General features: G+C 44.6%; 1 protein-coding gene across 5 annotated transcripts in view; it reads right to left on the reverse strand.

Annotated features, from left to right (window-relative positions):
• The window catches only part of yeats2 (YEATS domain containing 2), a 60,191-nt gene that overhangs the window by 32,750 nt on the left and 7,739 nt on the right, over positions 1-19,702 (reverse strand). For 4 of the 5 annotated variants that reach the window (XM_035788586.2, XM_052464012.1, XM_035788585.2 and 1 more), the window contains exons 7-13: positions 17,696-17,857; positions 12,846-12,957; positions 10,599-10,643; positions 10,210-10,408; positions 9,454-9,696; positions 8,898-9,059; positions 3,532-3,626 (exon numbers count right to left, since the gene is read on the reverse strand). In XM_035788586.2, the coding sequence (XP_035644479.1) occupies positions 3,532-3,626; positions 8,898-9,059; positions 9,454-9,696; positions 10,210-10,408; positions 10,599-10,643; positions 12,846-12,957; positions 17,696-17,857 (1,018 nt within the window). Of the gene's footprint in view, positions 1-3,531; positions 3,627-8,897; positions 9,060-9,453; positions 9,697-10,209; positions 10,409-10,598; positions 10,644-12,845; positions 12,958-17,695; positions 17,858-19,052; positions 19,152-19,702 lie in introns of those variants that run through there. The other variant, XM_035788589.2, reaches the window with a different exon arrangement.

Below are 19,702 nucleotides of genomic sequence, written 5' to 3' on the forward strand. Positions count from 1 at the left end.
TGTCCAAACTTTTGACTGGTACTGTATATGTAGTACAACTATTGCAAGATCTGAAAATGGTTGTCTAACAATGATCAAGAACCAATTTCACAGTTTGAAAGCATTTTTTTTTTAAAAGAATAAATGGACAAATGCTGCACAAAACAGGTGTGGAAAGCACTTAGAGACTTTTTTTTAACCCACTTTGAATTCAGGCTGTAAACAGAACAAAATGTGGAATAAGTCAAGAGGTATTAAAAATTCTGTCCCATTCGAAACAGGCTAGAAAAAAACAGCAAAGCAAAAAAGAGTGAGCACTCACCATTGGATAGTTAATACAATAAGTCAATATCATTGTTGTGATTAGGCATTGGTTTTAATGACAGCGACTGACAGATCACAAAGGACCCGGTTTTATTTTCAGCCCCCGCAGAGAGAGAAGGCTTGGTGCTGCCCAGCAGAGAAAGAAACAGTGCTGTGGGTTCAAGTTTGATGCTTGTTTGAGTATCACAGCAGCACAGCGTTCCTGCCTACAGTACTGTCGGAATTCATCTGCCCTGAAATTGGGTTTCATCATCTGTGGAGAGTTTGGGGAGTGGGTTGATTTTATTACAGGGGTTTGACACCAGAAGTCCTCAAAAGGATAGTACAAGGAACATTCAGACCTGTGGGTCCCCACAAGGAAAAAGGCTATTTTAGGCTTAGGAGATACAATTAGGGTTAGGTTTAAGTTAGGTTATGGGTTACATTTAGGGGTTAGGTTTAAGTTAGGTTAAGGGTTACATTTAGGGGTTAGGGAAACAATTAGGGTTAGGTTTAAGTTAGGTTAAGGGTTACATTTAGGGGTTAGGGAAACAATTAGGGTTAGGTTTAAGTTAGGTTAAGGGTTACATTTAGGGGTTAGGGAAACAATTAGGGTTAGGTTTAAGTTAGGTTAAGGGTTACATTTAGGGGTTAGGGAAGCAATTAGGGTTGGGTTTAAGTTAGGTTAAGGGTTACATTTAGGGGTTAGGGAAAGTATAATTTTTTAATGGGAATCAATTGTTTGGTCCCCACAAGGAGAGCAAAACAAACACGTGTGTTTAGATATAGAACCTTGCAGTTATTCCCTCTGCAATGCAATTCCCTTTTAGAATGATGTCCCAGTTAAATGTCTTGCCAAGTGGCTGCCTACAGCTGCTGAAGATAGCACCCTGGCAGAGTGGCACACTATTAATAATACACAGAGCGAGAGAGCGAGAGTGTTGTTCAAGGGAGGAAGTGTCTACAGAGACAGGAAGTCACTATACCACACAGACTGCTGGGTTGGCTCTGACATAAATCTCCTGGAAGCTCAACACTGTTCGGTCAGAAAGAGTTCTATGAAAAGTACTCATGACAGGTTAAGACTTTAGTGATCAAAGTCATTCATGGAAGACTCCTGTGTATTCAGGGTTTAAAATGGAAAGGGGCAATCTGCAGTTGAAATAATAACAAGGCATATCCCACCACTTGGGTAAAAAGCTAAGGGGTTGGGGCTGGAGAAATGTAACCACTCTCAGACTCATTGGCATTGCCAAAAGTATGTGGACACCTGCATGTCAAACATCACAGTCCAAAATCATGGGAATTAATACGGTGTTGGTCCCCCCTTTCCTGCTATAACAGCCTCCACTCTTCTGGGAAGGCTTCCACTAGATGTTGGAACACTGCTGTGGGGACTTGGTTCCATTCAGCCACAAGAGTATTAGTGAGTTCGGACACTGTTGTTGGGCGTTTAGGCCTGGCTCGCAGTCGGCGCTCCAATTCATCCCAAAGGTGTTAGATGGGGTTGAGATCAGGGCTCTGTGCAGGCCAGTCAGGTCTTTCCACACTGATCTCGGCAAACATTTCTGTTTACAGGGGCATTGTCATGCTAAAACAGGACAGGGCCTTCCCCAATCTGTTGCCACAAAGTTGGAAGCATAGAATTGTTGTATTGCTGTAGCGTTAAGATTTCTCCAGAGCCAGAGTGCACTCGTAAATTCAGAGTGTTGTCAGATGGTCCGTTTGTAAATTCAGAGCGTTGTCAGATGGTCCGTTTGTAAATTCAGAGCGTTGTCAGATGGACCGTTTGTAAATTCAGAGCGTTGTCAGATGGTCCGTTTGTAAATTCAGAGTGTTGTCAGATGGTCCGTTTGTAAATTCAGAGTGTTGTCAGATGGACCGTTTTGTAAATTCAGAGTGTTGTCAGATGATCCGTTTGTAAATTCAGAGTGTTGTCAGATGGTCCGTTTGTAAATTCAGTGCGTTGTCAGATGGTCCGTTTGTAAATTCAGTGCGTTGTCAGATGGTCCGTTTGTAAATTCAGAGCGTGCAGTTCTCGGAGCGCACACTGGACGCTCGGGCCGAGGAGTAAGGTTGATTTGAGCGTTCTGACATTACAACGGCAGTCAAGCACCCAAGCTAAAGTCGGCTAACTTGCTAGACACAAATGGGAAGACTCTGACCATTTTACTCGCCCTAGTAGAGCTGGTTAGGCTGTTTTCATGTTATCTAGGGCATTGGTGACTAACTGTGCTGCTGGCAACAATTTAATTACGCTTTTTGCAGACATATTCAACGGGTGTGGAGTGCTCTTAAATTCCTTATTCTGTACTCTGGTCCTCAGACGAGAGTACTCTGAAATCCGAGTAGATGGCCAGACTGAATTTACGAAAGCACCCATTGAGTACGCTCAACGTCTATAACATTTAGCTAAGCTAAGAATGGCGGGAATAACCAAGTCAATAAACGCTGGGTCGTTAGTCTATAGTTAATATACTGGCAAGTTTGATATATAAGTAGCTAGCTAACATACCGGTACATACTGCTGTAATGATATGCTATGTGGTTCGTAAGGACAGCGTAGTTAACAAATTGTCAACCAACATATGCTGTAAGGTAACTTATTTGAAAAGTCATTACTTTATTACATTGTTCAACATTTGTCATAATTAGTTAAAGCAATGAACTTGTATCCGTTCTCATTGTCTGCATATTTCCGCCAAATCTGAACAGGATGTGAAGCCACGCCCATTTCCTGAAGAACTGCATATGGGCCCTAATGTACAGAAATAGTGTCCTCTGCATATATACTTCATATTTTAGCGAATTTAGTACAACATCTGGGAACTTTTGGCATACTAACTACATCATACTATGACCAATAACCATACTATATACTCAATTCACCTCACAAATTGCACAGTTAGTGCGGTTAGTATGAGTATTCAAACACAGCTAGTGCGATTCTGTTTATCTGTGTATAATGTGAAGCACAAACAAGCATCTAATGACTCACTTAGCTGTTCTATGAGTTGTCTGAGGCAGGTGTTAGATTACGCGTGTTTTCAAGTGCAACGTTAATAACAATGGTTTTGGTAAACAATTCTGAGATTTAACCCCTAAATGTAACCCCCCCTGTGAAGCTTCTAACAATGAACTTAGCCATAAGATGCTTTTGGGAAATCGGGCCCTGGATATGAAACGGTTTTCCTGAATATTTTACCGTGGTGACCCAGCCATTGTCTATGTCAGCTCTGTGTAACTCACCTTGACCCCTGAGGACAGGAAGCTGCCTGTGTGAACCTTGGGGGCCGGAGAGCGAGTCACCTGGGCCGCAACCGACTGCTTGGCTGTGGGACTTCCTGTAAGACAGAAACCATCAATCAATTATCTAAATGTATTTTGGTCACTGCCCTGAGACTGGGTCCTGGTAATGACATCTGTCAGGTTCACAGTGATATTGAATTCAAAAGCTTAAGGTGGGTTACAGCACTAAAACTAAGCTATTGAGAGAAAAAGAGAAACTAAGGAAAACTAAGTGAATCAGCTCAAACTCCAACATCAGCTTGAAATAACCTGGAACACTTTAAACCTCTCCGCCCGCCCTGGATCAGTTGAAACTAAGCGTTGGTGGATGTATGGGATATGGGAGAGGCTGTGTGGGAGAGCAGAGCACATGACTGGAATGTGAATGGTAGCTACAAAGCGCTGAAGTACAGCAGTGGGAGAATGTGATTTCACTGTGCTCCACTTGAGACTGACACTGATACATTGAACGGCCAAATGCCAACACACACATTCTGTAATTGAATTTACAATGAAGCGTAGCCTAGTCAGTATACACCAGGGATGGGCAACTGGCAGCCCTGTGCACAAAATAATGTAAGCCCCGGATCAAATTACAAAAGCAAAAAATATATACAATGCATTCGGAAAGAATTCAGACCCGATTACTTTTTACACATTTTGTTACGTTACAACCTCATTCTAAAATGGATTAAATATTTGTTTTCCCTCATCAACCTACACACAATACCCCATAATGGTTTTTAGATTTCTTAGATAAAAAAAACAAAAGGAAAAACATATTTACATAAGTATTCAGACCATTTTGAGACTCGAAATTGAGCTCAGGTGCATCCTGTTTCCACTGATCATCCATGAGATGGTTCTACAAGTTGATTGGAGTCCACCTGTGGTAAATTCAATTGATTGGACATGATTTGGAAAGGCACACACCTGTCTATATAAGGTCCCACAGAGTCAGAGAAAAAAACAAGCCATGAGGTTGAGGGAATTGTCCGTAGAGCTCCGAGACAGGATTGTGTTGAGGCACAGATCTGAGGAAGGGTACCTAAAAAATTCTGCAGAATTGAAGGTCCCCAAGAACACAGTGGCCTCAATCTTCCTAGAGCTCGCCGCCCAGCCAAACTGAACAATCGGGGGAGAAGGGCCTTGGTCAGGGAGGAGACCAAGAACCCAATGGTCACTCTGACAGAGCTCCAGAGTTCCTCTGTGGAGAACCTTCCAGAAGGACAAACATCTCTGCACCTCTCCACCAATCAGGCCTTTATGGTAGAGTGGCCAGAGGGAAGCAACTCCTCAGTAAAAGGCACAACATCCTACTTGGAGTTTGCCAAGAGGTCTAAAGGACTCTGACCAAGAAAGAAGATTCTCTGGTCTGGTGAAACCAAGGTGAGCCACCCTTTGCCTTGATGACAGCGTAGCACACTCTTGGCATTCTCTCAACCAGTTTCATGAGATAGTTACCTGGAATGCATTTCAGTAAACAGGTGTGCCTTAAGTAAATTTGTGGAATTTCTTTCCTTCTTAATGCGTTTGAGCCAATCAGTTGTGTTGTGACAAGATAGGGGTGGTGTACAGAAGACAGCCTTATTTGGTAAAAGACTAAGTCCATATTATGGAAAGAACAGCTCAAATAAGCAAAGAGAAACGACAGTCATCATTACTTTAAAACATGAAGGTCCGTCAATCTGGAAAATTACAAGAACTTTGAAAGTTTCTTCAAGTGCAGTCGCAAAAACCGCTATGATGAAACTGGCTCTAATGAGGACCGCCACAGGAAAGGAAGACCCAGAGTCACCTCTGCTGCAGAGGATAAGTTCATTAGAGTTACCAGCCTCAGAAATTGCACCCCAAATAAATGCTAGTGTTTAAGTAACAGAAAAATATCAACATCAACTGTTCTGAGAAGACTGCGTGAATCAGGCCTTCATAGTTGAATGGCTGCAAAAAAACAACAACTAAAGGACACCAATAAGAAGAAGAGACTTGCTTGGGCCAAGAAACTCGAGCAATGGACATTAGACAGGTGGAAATCTGTTCTTCGGTCTGATGAGTCTGATGAAGATTTTTGGTTCCAACCGCTGAGACACGGTGTGGGTAAACAGATGATCTCCGCATGTGTATTTCCCAACGTAAAGCATGGAGGAGGAGGTGTTATGGTGTAGGGGTTCTTTGCTGGTGATACTGTCTGTGATTTATTTAACCAGCATGGCTACCACAGCATTCTGCAGGGCCCCACAATCTCCCGACCTCAACTCAATTGAGATGGTTTGGGATGAGATGGACCGCAGAGTGAAGGACAAGCAGTCAACAATTGCTCAGCATAAGTAAGAACTCCTTCTAGACACTTGGAAAAGCATTCCTCATAAAGCTGGTTGAGAAAATCCCAAGGGTGTGCAAAGCTGTCATCAAGGCAAAGGGTGGCTACTTTGAAGAATCTTAAATAAACCCAGCAAAAGAAGAAACGTCCTCTCACTGTCAACTGCGTTTATTTTCAGCAAACTTAACATGTATAAATATTTGTATTAACATAACAAGATTCAACAACTGAGACATAAACTGAACAAGTTCCACAGACATGTGACTAACATAAATGGAATAATGTGTCCCTGAACAAAGGGGGGGGGGGGTCAAAATCAAAAGTAACAGTCAGTATCTGACAGTCAGTATTTGCCAGTTCTTGCTGTGAGATGTTACCCCGCTCTTCCACCAAGGCAACCTCCAATCCAACAGGTTCCAGACGTGCTTAATGGGATTGAGATCCGGGCTCTTCGCCATGGCAGAACACTGACATTCCTGTCTTGCAGGAAATCACGCACAGAACGAGCAATATGGCTGGTGGCATTGTCATGCTGGAGGGTCATGTCAGGATGAGATTGTAGATGAGACTGTAGGAAGGGTACCACATGAGGGAGGAGGAGGTCTTCCCTGTAACACACAGTGTTGAGATTGCCTGCAATGACAACAAGCTCAGTCCGATGATGCTGTGACACACCGCACCAGACAATGACGGACCCTCCACCTCCAAAACGCTCCCGCTCCAGAGTACAGGCCTAGGTGAAACACTCATTCGTTGGATGATAATTGCGAATCCGACCATCATCCCTGGTGAGACAAAACTGCGACTCGTCAGTGAAGAGCACTTTTTGCCAGTCCTGTTTGTGTCCAAAGACGACGTTGTTGCCGGTGATGTCTGGTGAGGACCTGCCTTACAACAGGCCTACAAGCCCTCAGTCCAGCCTCTCTCAGCAGATTGCGGACAGTCTGAGCACTGATGGAGGAATTGTGCGTTCCTGCTGTAACTCAGGCAGTTGTTGTTGCCATCCTGTACCTGTCCTCCAGGTGGGATGTTTGGATGTACCGATCCTGTTACACGTGGTCTGCCACTGCGAGCACGATCAGCTGTCCGTCCTGTCTCCCTGTAGCTCTGTCTTGGGCGTCTCACAGTACGGACATTGGAATTTATTGCCCTGGCCACATCTGCAGTCCTCATGCCTCCTTGCATCATGCCTAAGGCACGTTCACGCAGATGAGCAGGGACCCTGGGCATCTTTCTTTTGGTGTTTTTCAGAGTCAGTAAAAAGGCCTCTTTAGTGTCCTAAGTTTTCATAACTGTGACCTTCATTGCCTACCGTCTGTAAGCTGTTAGTGTCTTAACGACCGTTCCACAGGTGCATGTTTATTAATAGTTTATGGTTCATTGAACAAGCACTGGAAAGTGTTTAAACCCTTTACAATGAAGATCTGTGAAGTTATTTGGATTTTTACAAATGATCTTGAAAGACAGGGTCCTGAAAAAGGGACGTTTCTTTTTTGCTGAGTTTATAAAATATGTTTTGATTTGTTTAACACTTTTTGGTTACTACATAATTCCATATGTGTTATTTCATAGTTTATGTCTTCACTATTATTTTACAATGTAGAAAATAGTAAAAATAAAGAAAAACCCTTGAATGAGTAAGTGTGTTCAAACTTTTGACTGGTACTGTATATATATTTTTTGGAACTCAGTCAGGGTCTCAATTGACTGTAGAATACACAAGGTGCTATTTCCAACTTAGGTTGTGCATCAGCAGTTTTGCTCTTGTTATGTCAGTCATTTACCAATTTTTAGATTGGTAAGTTCGTCTAAACAGCGATTTCAACTCGTAGTAATCATGGTCGAATTCCCGACCGAGGGTCGCCCATTGATTTTGTTAGTCACTCTCACTCAGACACCATATTAAAAACTGCAAACATTTCTCTCCGCCTATGGAAAAATGTGTAGAATTGCAGAACATTTGCTGTAAAACTGCACATTTTTCTCTCTGCCCCATACTAATTTCACTTAGGGCCCCCAAAAGGCTAGCGATAGGCTCTGACTGCATGTGTGGGTCTGCATGTGGCACTGCAGCCCCTCATGATGAGTTCAGATTTTTTTGTGGCCACCACCCCCATCAAAGTTACTGGCATACACAAAACCAAAAGAATTTCTCAATCTCACACACAGCCTCCCACGCTGTATACCTGCGAGGGCTATAAATAGCAATCTGACACACCAGCACACACACCTCTGAATGTCGAACCCCCTCCCCCTGCACTGTCCAGTAATCTGTCCTGGACACTGAGCCACGGAACACAGCAGTAGTTCCTGTCACAATGGAAGCCCCTCTCATACCATCAAAAAGCTGAACACAGCAGTACAGCAGTAGTTCCTGTCACAATGGAAGCCCCTCTCATACCATCAAAAAGCTGAACACAGCAGTACAGCAGTAGTTCCTGTCACAATGGAAGCCCCTCTCATACCATCAAAAAGCTGAACACAGCAGTACAGCAGTAGTTCCTGTCACAATGGAAGCCCCTCTCATACCATCAAAAAGCTGAACACAGCAGTACAGCAGTAGTTCCTGTCACAATGGAAGCCCCTCTCATACCATCAAAAAGCTGCAGCATCAAGTCATGGTTTATGGAGAGAGAGACAGAAGGAGGGAGAGAGAGAGGAGACAACTGAAAGAGTTCAGGCTTAGAGAATATAGTCAACTGTGGAGGTTTATCAGAGGAGAGAAGTAAGAGTGCACTAGATTCAGCCTTGGGATGTTTGTAACGGTGGTGTGTGGGAGGGGAACGTTGGCCCTACAGTGGCCGAGGAGAGCCTACAACACCATTATCATCTGCTGTGTGGGAGGCACAGTCTACAGTACATCCTCACATTATGCTGCAGGAGCTAACCCAAAAACCTAACCCAAATCATAACTTTAACCATTAGGGAAAACCAGCAAAACTGTTCTTAGATCAGTGTCTAGAATCTAGGGGAAAGAGTGGAGCTGTCGAGCGGAGCAGTAGCGTACCTGTGGAGGCGCCGGAGTTCGCTGCCATGCCGATGACCTGGCCGGGCTTGTCGACAATGATGTAAGGGTTGTTGAGTACGGAGGAGCCCTGTTTGGTGTGAACCGGGGTGGAGGTGTGGATACGGGGGAGGGGCGAGTGGCTGGGTGTGGAGATGGGTGAACCTTTGGGATCAAAACAAAATCACAAACAACATGCTCATTATAAAGATATTCATTTTAAAACATGCTATTTTTCTAAAGCTCTGTATCTTAAAAAAAAAGCCCATGAACAAAAATCGATTTAAAGATTTCCTTAATGCGCTTGTGCCTCACTTTTGAAATACAAAAACCTTTTCAATCTTAAAAGAGACGGTGTTTAAAAACTGAGTTTGGCCCTATAGTTTCTTAATGGTGGTGGGGAATAACAAAACAAACAAAAGTCTCCACTGACACTAAGAGTGGGTCTGACTGACTATGAAAACAAACATCTAAATAACACCATTGAATTATTAATCAACTCACAAGCCCTTCCCTCCCCCCACTCCAGTACAGCCAGATCCCATTGGGAGGTAGTTACCTGACACAATCTTACAGCTCATGGTGATTGGCTGAAAGGATTTCCCGGGGGACTCGGAGGGGCTGGGCAACTGTCCCTGGGGGACGATCTTACAGCTGGCCGTGATTGGCTGGAAGGCCGAGTTGCCATGGGAACCCAGTGTGATCTTCTCTGTGACTTTAGGACGGGATGGGGTGCGTTCCGAAGCCGAGGGGGGCGCGCTGTACACCCCAGACCTCCCAGTCTCGGTTTTGACAGGCAGACCTAGACGGAGGGGAATATAATAAAGAGAAAGAAATGGAGAGAGAGAGAGAGAGAGGAGTGAGGACGATGATAACCATTAAAATCCACTCTAGGCATAATCTTCATTATAATTATCCTCATCCTGGCACAGAGAGATAGGCAGAGAGAGATTATTTCTCAGTCCAGTCATTAATAATTCACTATAGGCCTGCGAGGGAAAGGATTTAAAGAAACAAAAAAGAGAAATTGTAGAAAATCATGGCACACTTGGACAGGTGGTGATTCACTGAAAAGGAGAAACTGACATAATTCCAAAGGAAACAGCTCCATGTTCTGCAGTGTGTTCGGATCTTCTTTGAATCTTCTATGATATAGACCAGGGTCTCCTAAACACAGTCCTAGGGTCCCCCCTGGGTGCACGGTTTGGGTTTCGCCCTAGCACTACACAGCTGATTCAAATAACCAACTCATCCTCATGGACCCAGTTTGAGTAAAAAGGGGACTTGAATGTATATAACCTCCCATGTATCTCACCTTTCTCTGCGGTGGTGGAGTGGTTGTCCTGTGAGAGGGGGAGTGGAGAGCTGCAGCGGCCAGAGAGAGGACCTGGGGTTTGGGGCAGGAAGGATGGGGACGAGGGACTGGCTTCACGCTGGTGGTGGTGGCCGTGGGAGGAGGAAGAGAGCACATAGTCGTCCCCCAGGGAGTTCCTGTGGAGCTCGACATCCACCACCTGAGAGGAAAGTAAGTTCAAGGGTCAACGTTCACAGTGGTAAAAAAACAAACAAAAAACGGTGTATTCAACACAACGAGTCAAGTTTGAGATCAAAGCTGGGGCTATGGTCCCATGAAATGTAAGACAGGTGTCTTGCTAGTAGACTTGATAGAGAAGTTTGAACACAGTAAATGAATAACAGACTTACTGTTTCTGCCCCCAGTGTCTGCAGGCCTGTGTAAGTTCTGTCGAGCTATAGGGAGAGACAGTAGGATTTATTATGCACTTTTATATAGAGAAAGAGAATGACTGAGTAACAAATTAACAGTAAAAGAAAACATTCAAAACTGTGTAAAAAAAGAAGAAACCATATCAGTGAATCTCACTTAAGAAATCAAAAGCCTGTGAGGAACCTTTAGAACATTCTCAAGTAGCTAGACAGTAGCTAGACAGTAGCTAGACAGTAGCTAGACTAATACAACTTTAAAGAACCACTACACTTAACTGGCATCCAAGAGTCCTCTTTTGAGGAAGACAGAGAGAGACAGAGAGTGGAAGACAGAGTGACGCAGAGAGACAGAGAGTGAAAGACAGAGTGACGCAGTGAGACAGAGAGTGGAAGACAGAGTGACGCAGAGAGACAGAGAGTGGAAGACAGAGTGACGCAGAGAGACAGAGAGAGGAAGACAGAGTGACGCAGAGAGAGGAAGACAGAGTGACGCAGAGAGACAGAGAGTGGAAGACAGAGTGACGCAGAGAGACAGAGAGTGGAAGACAGAGTGACGCAGAGAGACAGAGAGTGGAAGACAGAGTGACGCAGAGAGACAGAGAGTGGAAGACAGAGTGACGCAGAGAGACAGAGAGTGGAAGACAGAGTGACGCAGAGAGACAGAGAGTGGAAGACAGAGTGACGCAGAGAGACAGAGAGTGGAAGACAGAGTGACGCAGAGAGACAGAGAGTGGAAGACAGAGTGACGCAGAGAGACAGAGAGTGGAAGACAGAGTGACGCAGAGAGACAGAGAGTGGAAGACAGAGTGACGCAGAGAGACAGAGAGTGGAAGACAGAGTGACGCAGAGAGACAGAGAGTGGAAGACAGAGTGACGCAGAGAGACAGAGAGTGGAAGACAGAGTGACGCAGAGAGACAGAGAGTGAAAGACAGAGTGACGCAGTGAGACAGAGAGTGGAAGACAGAGAGACAGAGAGTGGAAGACAGAGTGACGCAGAGAGACAGAGAGTGGAAGACAGAGTGACGCAGAGAGACAGAGAGTGGAAGACAGAGTGACGCAGAGAGAGGAAGACAGAGTGACGCAGAGAGAGGAAGACAGAGTGACGCAGAGAGACAGAGAGTGGAAGACAGAGTGACGCAGAGAGACAGAGAGTGGAAGACGCAGAGAGACAGAGAGTGGAAGACGCAGTGAGACAGAGAGTGGAAGACGCAGTGAGACAGAGAGTGGAAGACGCAGAAAGACAGAGTGTGAAAGACGCAGTGAGACAGTGAGACAGAGAGTGGAAGACGCAGAGAGACAGAGAGTGGAAGACGCAGTGAGACAGAGAGTGGAAGACGCAGTGAGACAGAGAGTGGAAGACGCAGAGAGACAGAGAGTGGAAGACGCAGAGAGACAGAGAGTGGAAGACGCAGTGAGACAGAGAGTGGAAGACGCAGTGAGACAGAGAGTGGAAGACGCAGAGAGACAGAGAGTGGAAGACGCAGAAAGACAGAGAGTGGAAGACGCAGTGAGACAGAGAGTGGAAGACGCAGTGAGACAGAGAGTGGAAGACGCAGTGAGACAGAAAGACAGAGAGTGGAAGACGCAGTGAGACAGAAAGACAGAGAGTGGAAGACGCAGTGAGACAGAGAGTGGAAGACGCATTGAGACAGAAAGACAGAGAGTGGAAGACGCAGAGAGACAGAAAGACAGAGAGTGGAAGACGCAGAGAGACAGAAAGACAGAGAGTGGAAGACGCAGAGAGACAGAAAGACAGAGAGTGGAAGACGCAGAGAGACAGAAAGACAGAGAGTGGAAGACGCAGAGAGACAGAGTGTGGAAGACGCAGAGAGACAGAAAGACAGAGAGTGGAAGACGCAGAGAGACAGAAAGACAGAGTGTGGAAGACGCAGAGAGACAGAAAGACAGAGAGTGGAAGACGCAGAGAGACAGAAAGACAGAGAGTGGAAGACGCAGTGAGACAGAAAGACAGAGTGTGGAAGACGCAGAGAGACAGAAAGACAGAGAGTGGAAGACGCAGTGAGACAGAAAGACAGAGAGTGGAAGACGCAGAGAGACAGAAAGACAGAGTGTGGAAGACGCAGAGAGACAGAAAGACAGAGAGTGGAAGACGCAGAGAGACAGAAAGACAGAGTGTGGAAGACGCAGAGAGACAGAAGTGCTCCTCTGTGAACGAAACATGCGTTTACAGTGCAAATAAAGCTGTAATGAATCTACAATCGGACCTTAAGGTGGTGTATGATGTCTATGCGTTTGTTGCGGGGGTCTTTGAAGTGGATCTGGATGCGGACAGGGAACTCCCCCCAGCCTCGACGTGTCAGGTGGAACGGAGGCTCACTAACAACAGACACATTTAGTCATGAAAACACACACACTTGGATCAGAGACAAACACATTTTGAATACTTTATGACACACAGACACACAGACACCATGGTTGAGAATAAACATCATCCATGAAAACAACATCATAACTACCCCTTTAAGTATTAAATACAGCCAGACAGAGAAGGTATCCCATCACCCCCTATACTCTTGACTCATTGTTCTTTGTAGACATTCTACCCCAAATTCAATGAGCGGGAGGCTTTCTCTCTCATCTCCTCTCTCTTTGAAGCCTGCGGTTCTCATCCTTGTGGCCCAGAGCCTGAGCTGACAGTGTGTCCGCTTGTGTTTTATTTCCCACACTTGGAGACCTTGGATGTGTTAGAATCAGCAAAGAGCTTGAGCTACAGCTCTGTGGGGTTTCAGTAAGTTTGAATCCTCTGCTCAGTCAGTCAGTCGGGATGCATCTATCGGGGTTACAGACTGTGTCTTGTCAGCTAAAAACAGCCAGAGGGCTGAGGATTTTTTTTGAAACACTGACTGATACACTGATTCAGAATGGGGATGTAAAGCAGGATCAACCTGCATGCCGTGTCAGGGCTCGAAGCAATCCGGGGCCTGAAGTATTCTGAGGTATTAGATATGAGTTTTCAGAGTGATTACACTGTCTGTGGGTAAAGGGTGTGTCAGCACGGTTAGTCATAACTCATGTGTACTGTTAACTCCACTTCTGACTCATACTGCTCACACAAATCATAGGAACTAAAGTATATGTTTCAGATGTGTCAGGGGGCTATGTGCAGAAGTTGCCCTTAGGCAAAGGTCTAGGATCAGCTTTCCCACCACAAATCCCAAAGGGCAAGCTGGTCTTAGAGCAGTGTCTAGGGGCAATTTGACCTAACACCTGTGGGCTTGCTGAAAGGTGTGACTGCATTGTCTCATGTCACATGGGGCACTATTACTCCAAGGCATTTCCGTTTGATTACTACGATTGGGAGTGTTAATTAAGACATTCCCAGCAGAACAGTCCAGAAGAGTTTGTGCATATACAGTATGATGAAGACAGTTTGTTGTGTTTTTGTTTGTTTTGGACTTCGCCAAGGGGTTTTTCGACTGTTCGGGCACAAATAAATGTCTTGAGGCAAGCCAAAGTCGGAAGCTGGTGATTGGTCAACAGTAGGAATTATTCAGTGAAGTCTTTGTTGTCATTAAATGAGAGACGAGTCGTTTTCATTGACATTTTTTCATTGAGAAATACTGCACCAAATATCTTATTTAGATGTAAAATCATGGGACTAAGATCTCCTCTGCAAAAACGTCAAAATGAAAAGGAGATTTCTTGAGTTAACGTAGATTCATTCGGACTATTTAGAGGACTATTTGGCTACGGCGTCTCAAAATGGACAAACAGCACTAGTGGTCTTTTCAGTTTTCAAGCTAAAGTTTTTTAGGCGAGTATGCGAGCACACGTTCGGTTCGCCGAGCTGAAGCTTGCTGACACCTTTATCAAGGTATACACTCGGTTCTTCTTGGGTCCAAAAAGCTGAACCCGAAAGGACAACCAGACCTCGACCCCAAAAATATGATTATCCGCCAACTTTATTTTCTGGTTAGCGAATAGGCCTTTATATGTTGGCTAGGCCTGCTATAAGTACTATTTGAGAAGGTCCAGAGACAAACACTTCCTAGGTGGCAATGGTCCGGATGTCTTTTATCAGCACTGTCGTACAGCGTAGTAACAAACAGTCATCTACAACATAGCAAACACGTTGTTATATAAAATGCCATCTGTAAATACGAATAAAATGGTTAAATTATGAGCCTAGTTTAGCCAAAGATGAAGTCAACAACCTTCCCGCTAGCCATGATTGGCTGAGATAATGGTCTGCAATATAACACGCTTCTGTCTATTTGAGCTGGTCAGTATGTCTAGGTAATCCTGTCTAACGTGGCTATTGTTTTTTAATGTATCGGGTTAAAACTTCACAAGTGTTGCTCTCCACTTTCTGGAGATGGAGAAAACACCAGTCCCTGGGTTACATCTTTAAACGGACAACCATGGCATCCAACCATGAATGATGTATACGGTTCAGATAGTCTAACTAGCTACAGTGAACGTTGGCAAATGTTAACCAGTTAGCTTGGGTGCTTTACTGCCGTTGTAAGGTCAGAACATTCAGATCAACCCTACACATTGGCCAGAGCATCCGGTGTGCACTCTGAACATTCAGATCAACCCTACACATTGGCCAGAGCATCCGGTGTGCGCTCTGAACATTCAGATCAACCCTACACATTGGCCAGAGCATCCGGTGTGCACTCTGAACATTCAGATCAACCCTACACATTGGCCAGAGCATCCGGTGTGCGCTCTGAACATTCAGATCAACCCTACACATTGGCCAGAGCATCCGGTGTGCGCTCTGAACATTCAGATCAACCCTACACATTGGCCAGAGCATCCGGTGTGCGCTCTGAACGCGAAACTGCTCTGAATTTATGATGGACAATCTGACAGCACAGTTGCAGTCACCAACACTCTGGATAACATAACAGCATAACCACCTCTGCTAGGGCGAATAATGTTCAGTGAGCTGTTCTCTCTCAATTAGACAATCCGATAATAGCTAGTAAGTTAGCTTGTTTGCTGTTAGTACATTCAGATCAGCCCTTAAAGAGATGGGTGGGGCTAAAGCTTAAGAGGGTGTGAACGATGTTGAATGGGTGTAGACAAAGAAGGGCTCTCCAGTAGGTGTACCAAAACAATCTAAGGCCATTTCCACAAAAGTGAGTTAACAAGTTGATCAACTTTCAAAGCAAAATTACTTAACCATTGTTCCTCAACTGTAGTGTATGATATACCATTTTGTAGCTCTGAGTCTCTACTTTTATCCAATGTAAAAAAACACTTTCAAATTTGCTACATAAGACCAATTTGAGAGTTTAACAAAAATAATAATCTGAATGCACAGAACATCACTGTGGGCCATGCAATATTCATGTATAAATCACTCTGGGCCTTGCCCTACATTAATGAGAGAAATGACACTTTCTGTCTCCTGCCAATGCTTTGAATTATGGCACAAATAGTGCAGGTGTTCATTGGTGAGTCCGGTGCGATATTTGTTTTTAATAAAGTTAATTGTGGAGAAGGCTGATTCACAGTTGTATGTGGTGCCAAACATGGTCAGGATGTATAGTGCCAGTTTCTTGAGAACAGGGACATCAGCTGCAGGCACCATCTTTTCCCAGAAAGTGACAGGGTCACAACCAGCCTGCTCCTTCAAAGACACGTTTTATTGCAGCTCAATCAACTCCATTTGCAGTGACGCAACATCTACACATCAGAAAGACCGGTTTTTCTTCTTCTGACAACTTTGTCACATTTGTGACCGAGAAGGGCATCTGGGTGAGCAGCAGCAGTTCTCTTCCAACAGTGATGTCATCAAAGCGAGCCTTGAAGTTCTCCATCAGCTTCTGGATGAAATCTACATGGTTGGGAACATCTTTGACTCCCAGCATTTGCACAAAAAGATTGGGGAAGTGGAAAAGTTCTCACTTAAAAAGCTCAGAGTTTCTTCTGGAAAGCCTGGACCGCTGTTATCATTTCCTAATAATTGCTCCCACAGTTGATGTCTTCAAACCAAGCTGCTTACCTATTGCAGATTCAGTCTTCCCAGCCTGGTGCAGGTCTACAATTTTGTTTCTGGTGTCCTTTGACAGCTATTTGGTCTTGGCCATAGTGGAGTTTGGAGTGTGACTGTTTGAGGTTGTGGACAGGTGTCTTTTATACTGATAACAAGTTCAAACAGGTGCCATTAATACAGGTAACGAGTGGAGGACAGAGGAGCCTCTTCATGAAGAAGTTACAGGTCTGTGAGAGCCAGAAATCTTGCTTGTTTGTAGGTGACCAAATACTTATTTTCCCCCATAATTTGCAATTAAATTCATAAAAAATCCTACAATGTAATTTTCTGGATTTCTTTTCTCATTTTGTCTGTCATAGTTGAAGTGTACCTATAATGAAAAGTACAGGCCTCTCTCATCTTTTTAAGTGGGAGAACTTGCACAATTGGTGGCTGACTAAATACTTTTATGCCCACTGTATTAGGGCAATGTGTAGAATTGCAGGAAATGTGTTATAAAATTACTAAATCTTCTCTCAGCACCATGGGAAAATGTGTAAAATTGCAGCAAATTTGCTTTAAAACTGCTAAATATTCTCTACACCCCATGGCGAAATGTATAGAATTGCAGCATATTTGTTTTAAAATGGCAAAATATTCTCTACACCCCATGGCAAAATGTGTAGAATTGCAGCATATTTGCTTTAAAACTGCAAAATATTCTCTACACCCCATGGCAAAATGTGTAGAATTGCAGGAAATAAACTCACTCCGCTGACAAGGGGGGGCTAAAATATTTTACCCGCAAGGTGGAGGGGGGCCCCCATAGCAAAAACATTTTTTGCTTTGGGGCCAGCTCTGACTGCATGTGTGGTATGGATGTGGGTACACAGACCCACATGCCACTGCTGCCCCTCATGATGAGTTCAGATGTTTTGTTGCCCCCACCCAATCAGTCACCCATCCCTGTCGTAGCTCATCAGATCAAAACATGTTGCACAGAGAGTCTGAATCTGTCTGCTGTTGCCTGAGGCCTGCATTTAAAAACAACACCCCAGTGATCTATTCAATAACAAGACGAGCACTACCTCCAAAGTACAGACACGTGCGCACACACAAACATACCTGACTTCCACCAGGTCATTGGGCTTGTAGCTGGGGTGCAAGAAGAACCAGACTTTCTTGACAAAGTGGTTGATGCTGGGCTCTCTTCTGGAGCCTCTGACGTACACCATCCACTTATGGGTGGACTGGTCATTCTCCTCCCGCTTATCAGGAGGGATATACCTGGGAGACAGGAGGGAGATCATATATTTCAGCCATTTAGCAGCCGTTTTTAGATAGGAATATGTGGCCCCAGGACCCTGGCATTACTAGTGCCACACTCTTACCAACAGAGCCACATACTGTAGGACCACCAAAGACATCGAGAGAAAGCAAAAGGAAGGTAGGGAGAAGGGGAAGAAGAAGGAAAGATACGGGGAGAAAGAGCGAGAGAAAGAGAGAAAAGTAGAGAATAAAAAACAATGAGAAAACAAAGAGGGCAAGAAAGAATCAGAGAGAGACAGGTATGCAGGAAAGGCTGTCTAGCAGAGCTGTCGGTCACTGTGCCCCGGTTCTGTTTGTTTACCTCGGATTGACAGATGGAGGGGAGGGGAGAGTGACACAGAGAGGGAGCTGCCTCGCGGGGGGAAAGGAGGAGATAGAAAGACAAGCTGGAGCTCAGAGTTCTCTCTACTCCCTGGGCGGCATGTAGCCTCGCGGTTAGAGCGTTGGGCCAGTAATGGAAAGTCAATGGTTCGATTACCCGAGACGACAAGGTGAAAAATCAACCGATGTGCCCTTGAGCAAGGCATTAACCCACATTTTCTCCAGTGGCGCCTTACTACTGTGGCTGACCCTGTAAAACAGCACATTTCACTGAACCTATCCAGTCAGGGCTCTACAGTGCAACAATTTTACTCGCAAATGCGTCTAAATACTATGCAGTGCAACCAGGAACCCTGCCGGCATATGTGAAAATAAAACAACTTTTATTAAAACAACAAGTGCACTTAAGCCTTTAAAGACTTAATTAGCACTTATATATGCACTACCGTGTAAAAATGATCAACTTGGATTAGCTAACACAACGTGCCATTGGAAAACAGGTGTGATGGTTGCTGATAACGGGCCTCTGTACGCCTATGTAGATATTCCATAAACAATCGGATGTTTCCAGCTACAATAGTCACTTACAACAATAACAGTGTCTTACAATGTATTTCTGATCAATTTGATGTTATTTTAATTGACAAAAAATGTGCTTTTCTTTCAAAAACAAGGACATTTCTAAGTGACCCCAAACTTTAAACAGTAGTGTATATAGCTAACATATGAAATACATTTCATAGAGTAAAGTAAGGTGCTAGTACATGATGAAGCTTTTACAGATAGGGAGCCTAGCTACTTTGTTAAGTCAAGAGACATAAGTAATAATTACTGTTTCATGTCACCGTCACAGCCTACTTGTTGTGTTCTCGTCGAGTGTCTCCCTGTAACCCCTAAACACAGGCTTGTGATCCAGGGACGAAAACATGTCAGTGATCAGGAGTTCTGTATCAAGTCTGGGCTTGCATGACAGGCACCCAGTTACCCAACTGCTCACTGTGATGGGAGGGAACAAAAACAAGGTGTGCTGACTACCTACTGAGAAACTCAACTGCAGGGATGCAAACTGGTGAGGGCCCAAAAAGGTGACACGATTTTCCTGCATGGACACACACAAATGTGTCTATTTTCAGAGTCGGGTGGTGACAATACCAACATTTGACAAACAATGTGATACCAGGCCAAGCGAGTAGTATCGTGATACCACAGGGTTTGCCGCTGCCCCTCACACTTTTTACTGCATTTTACTGTATGAAATGCTTTCATCCAAAGGCCTACCTGTGATTGGGCAGGAGGAATATAAACGCATAATGATCTGCATTTTCATTGTGGCAGTAAGGAGAAAACACACTGGGCCTATATGAAACCATCGTTAGCATACTCTTCAGACAACTCGCACACATAGCCACACACTCCCTCCCTCCCTCCCTCCCTCCCTCCCTCCCTCCCTCACTCACTCACTCACTCACTCACTCACTCACT

Source organism: Oncorhynchus keta, chromosome 15 (genome assembly GCF_023373465.1).
Source record: "Oncorhynchus keta strain PuntledgeMale-10-30-2019 chromosome 15, Oket_V2, whole genome shotgun sequence".
NCBI lineage: Eukaryota > Metazoa > Chordata > Actinopteri > Salmoniformes > Salmonidae > Oncorhynchus > Oncorhynchus keta.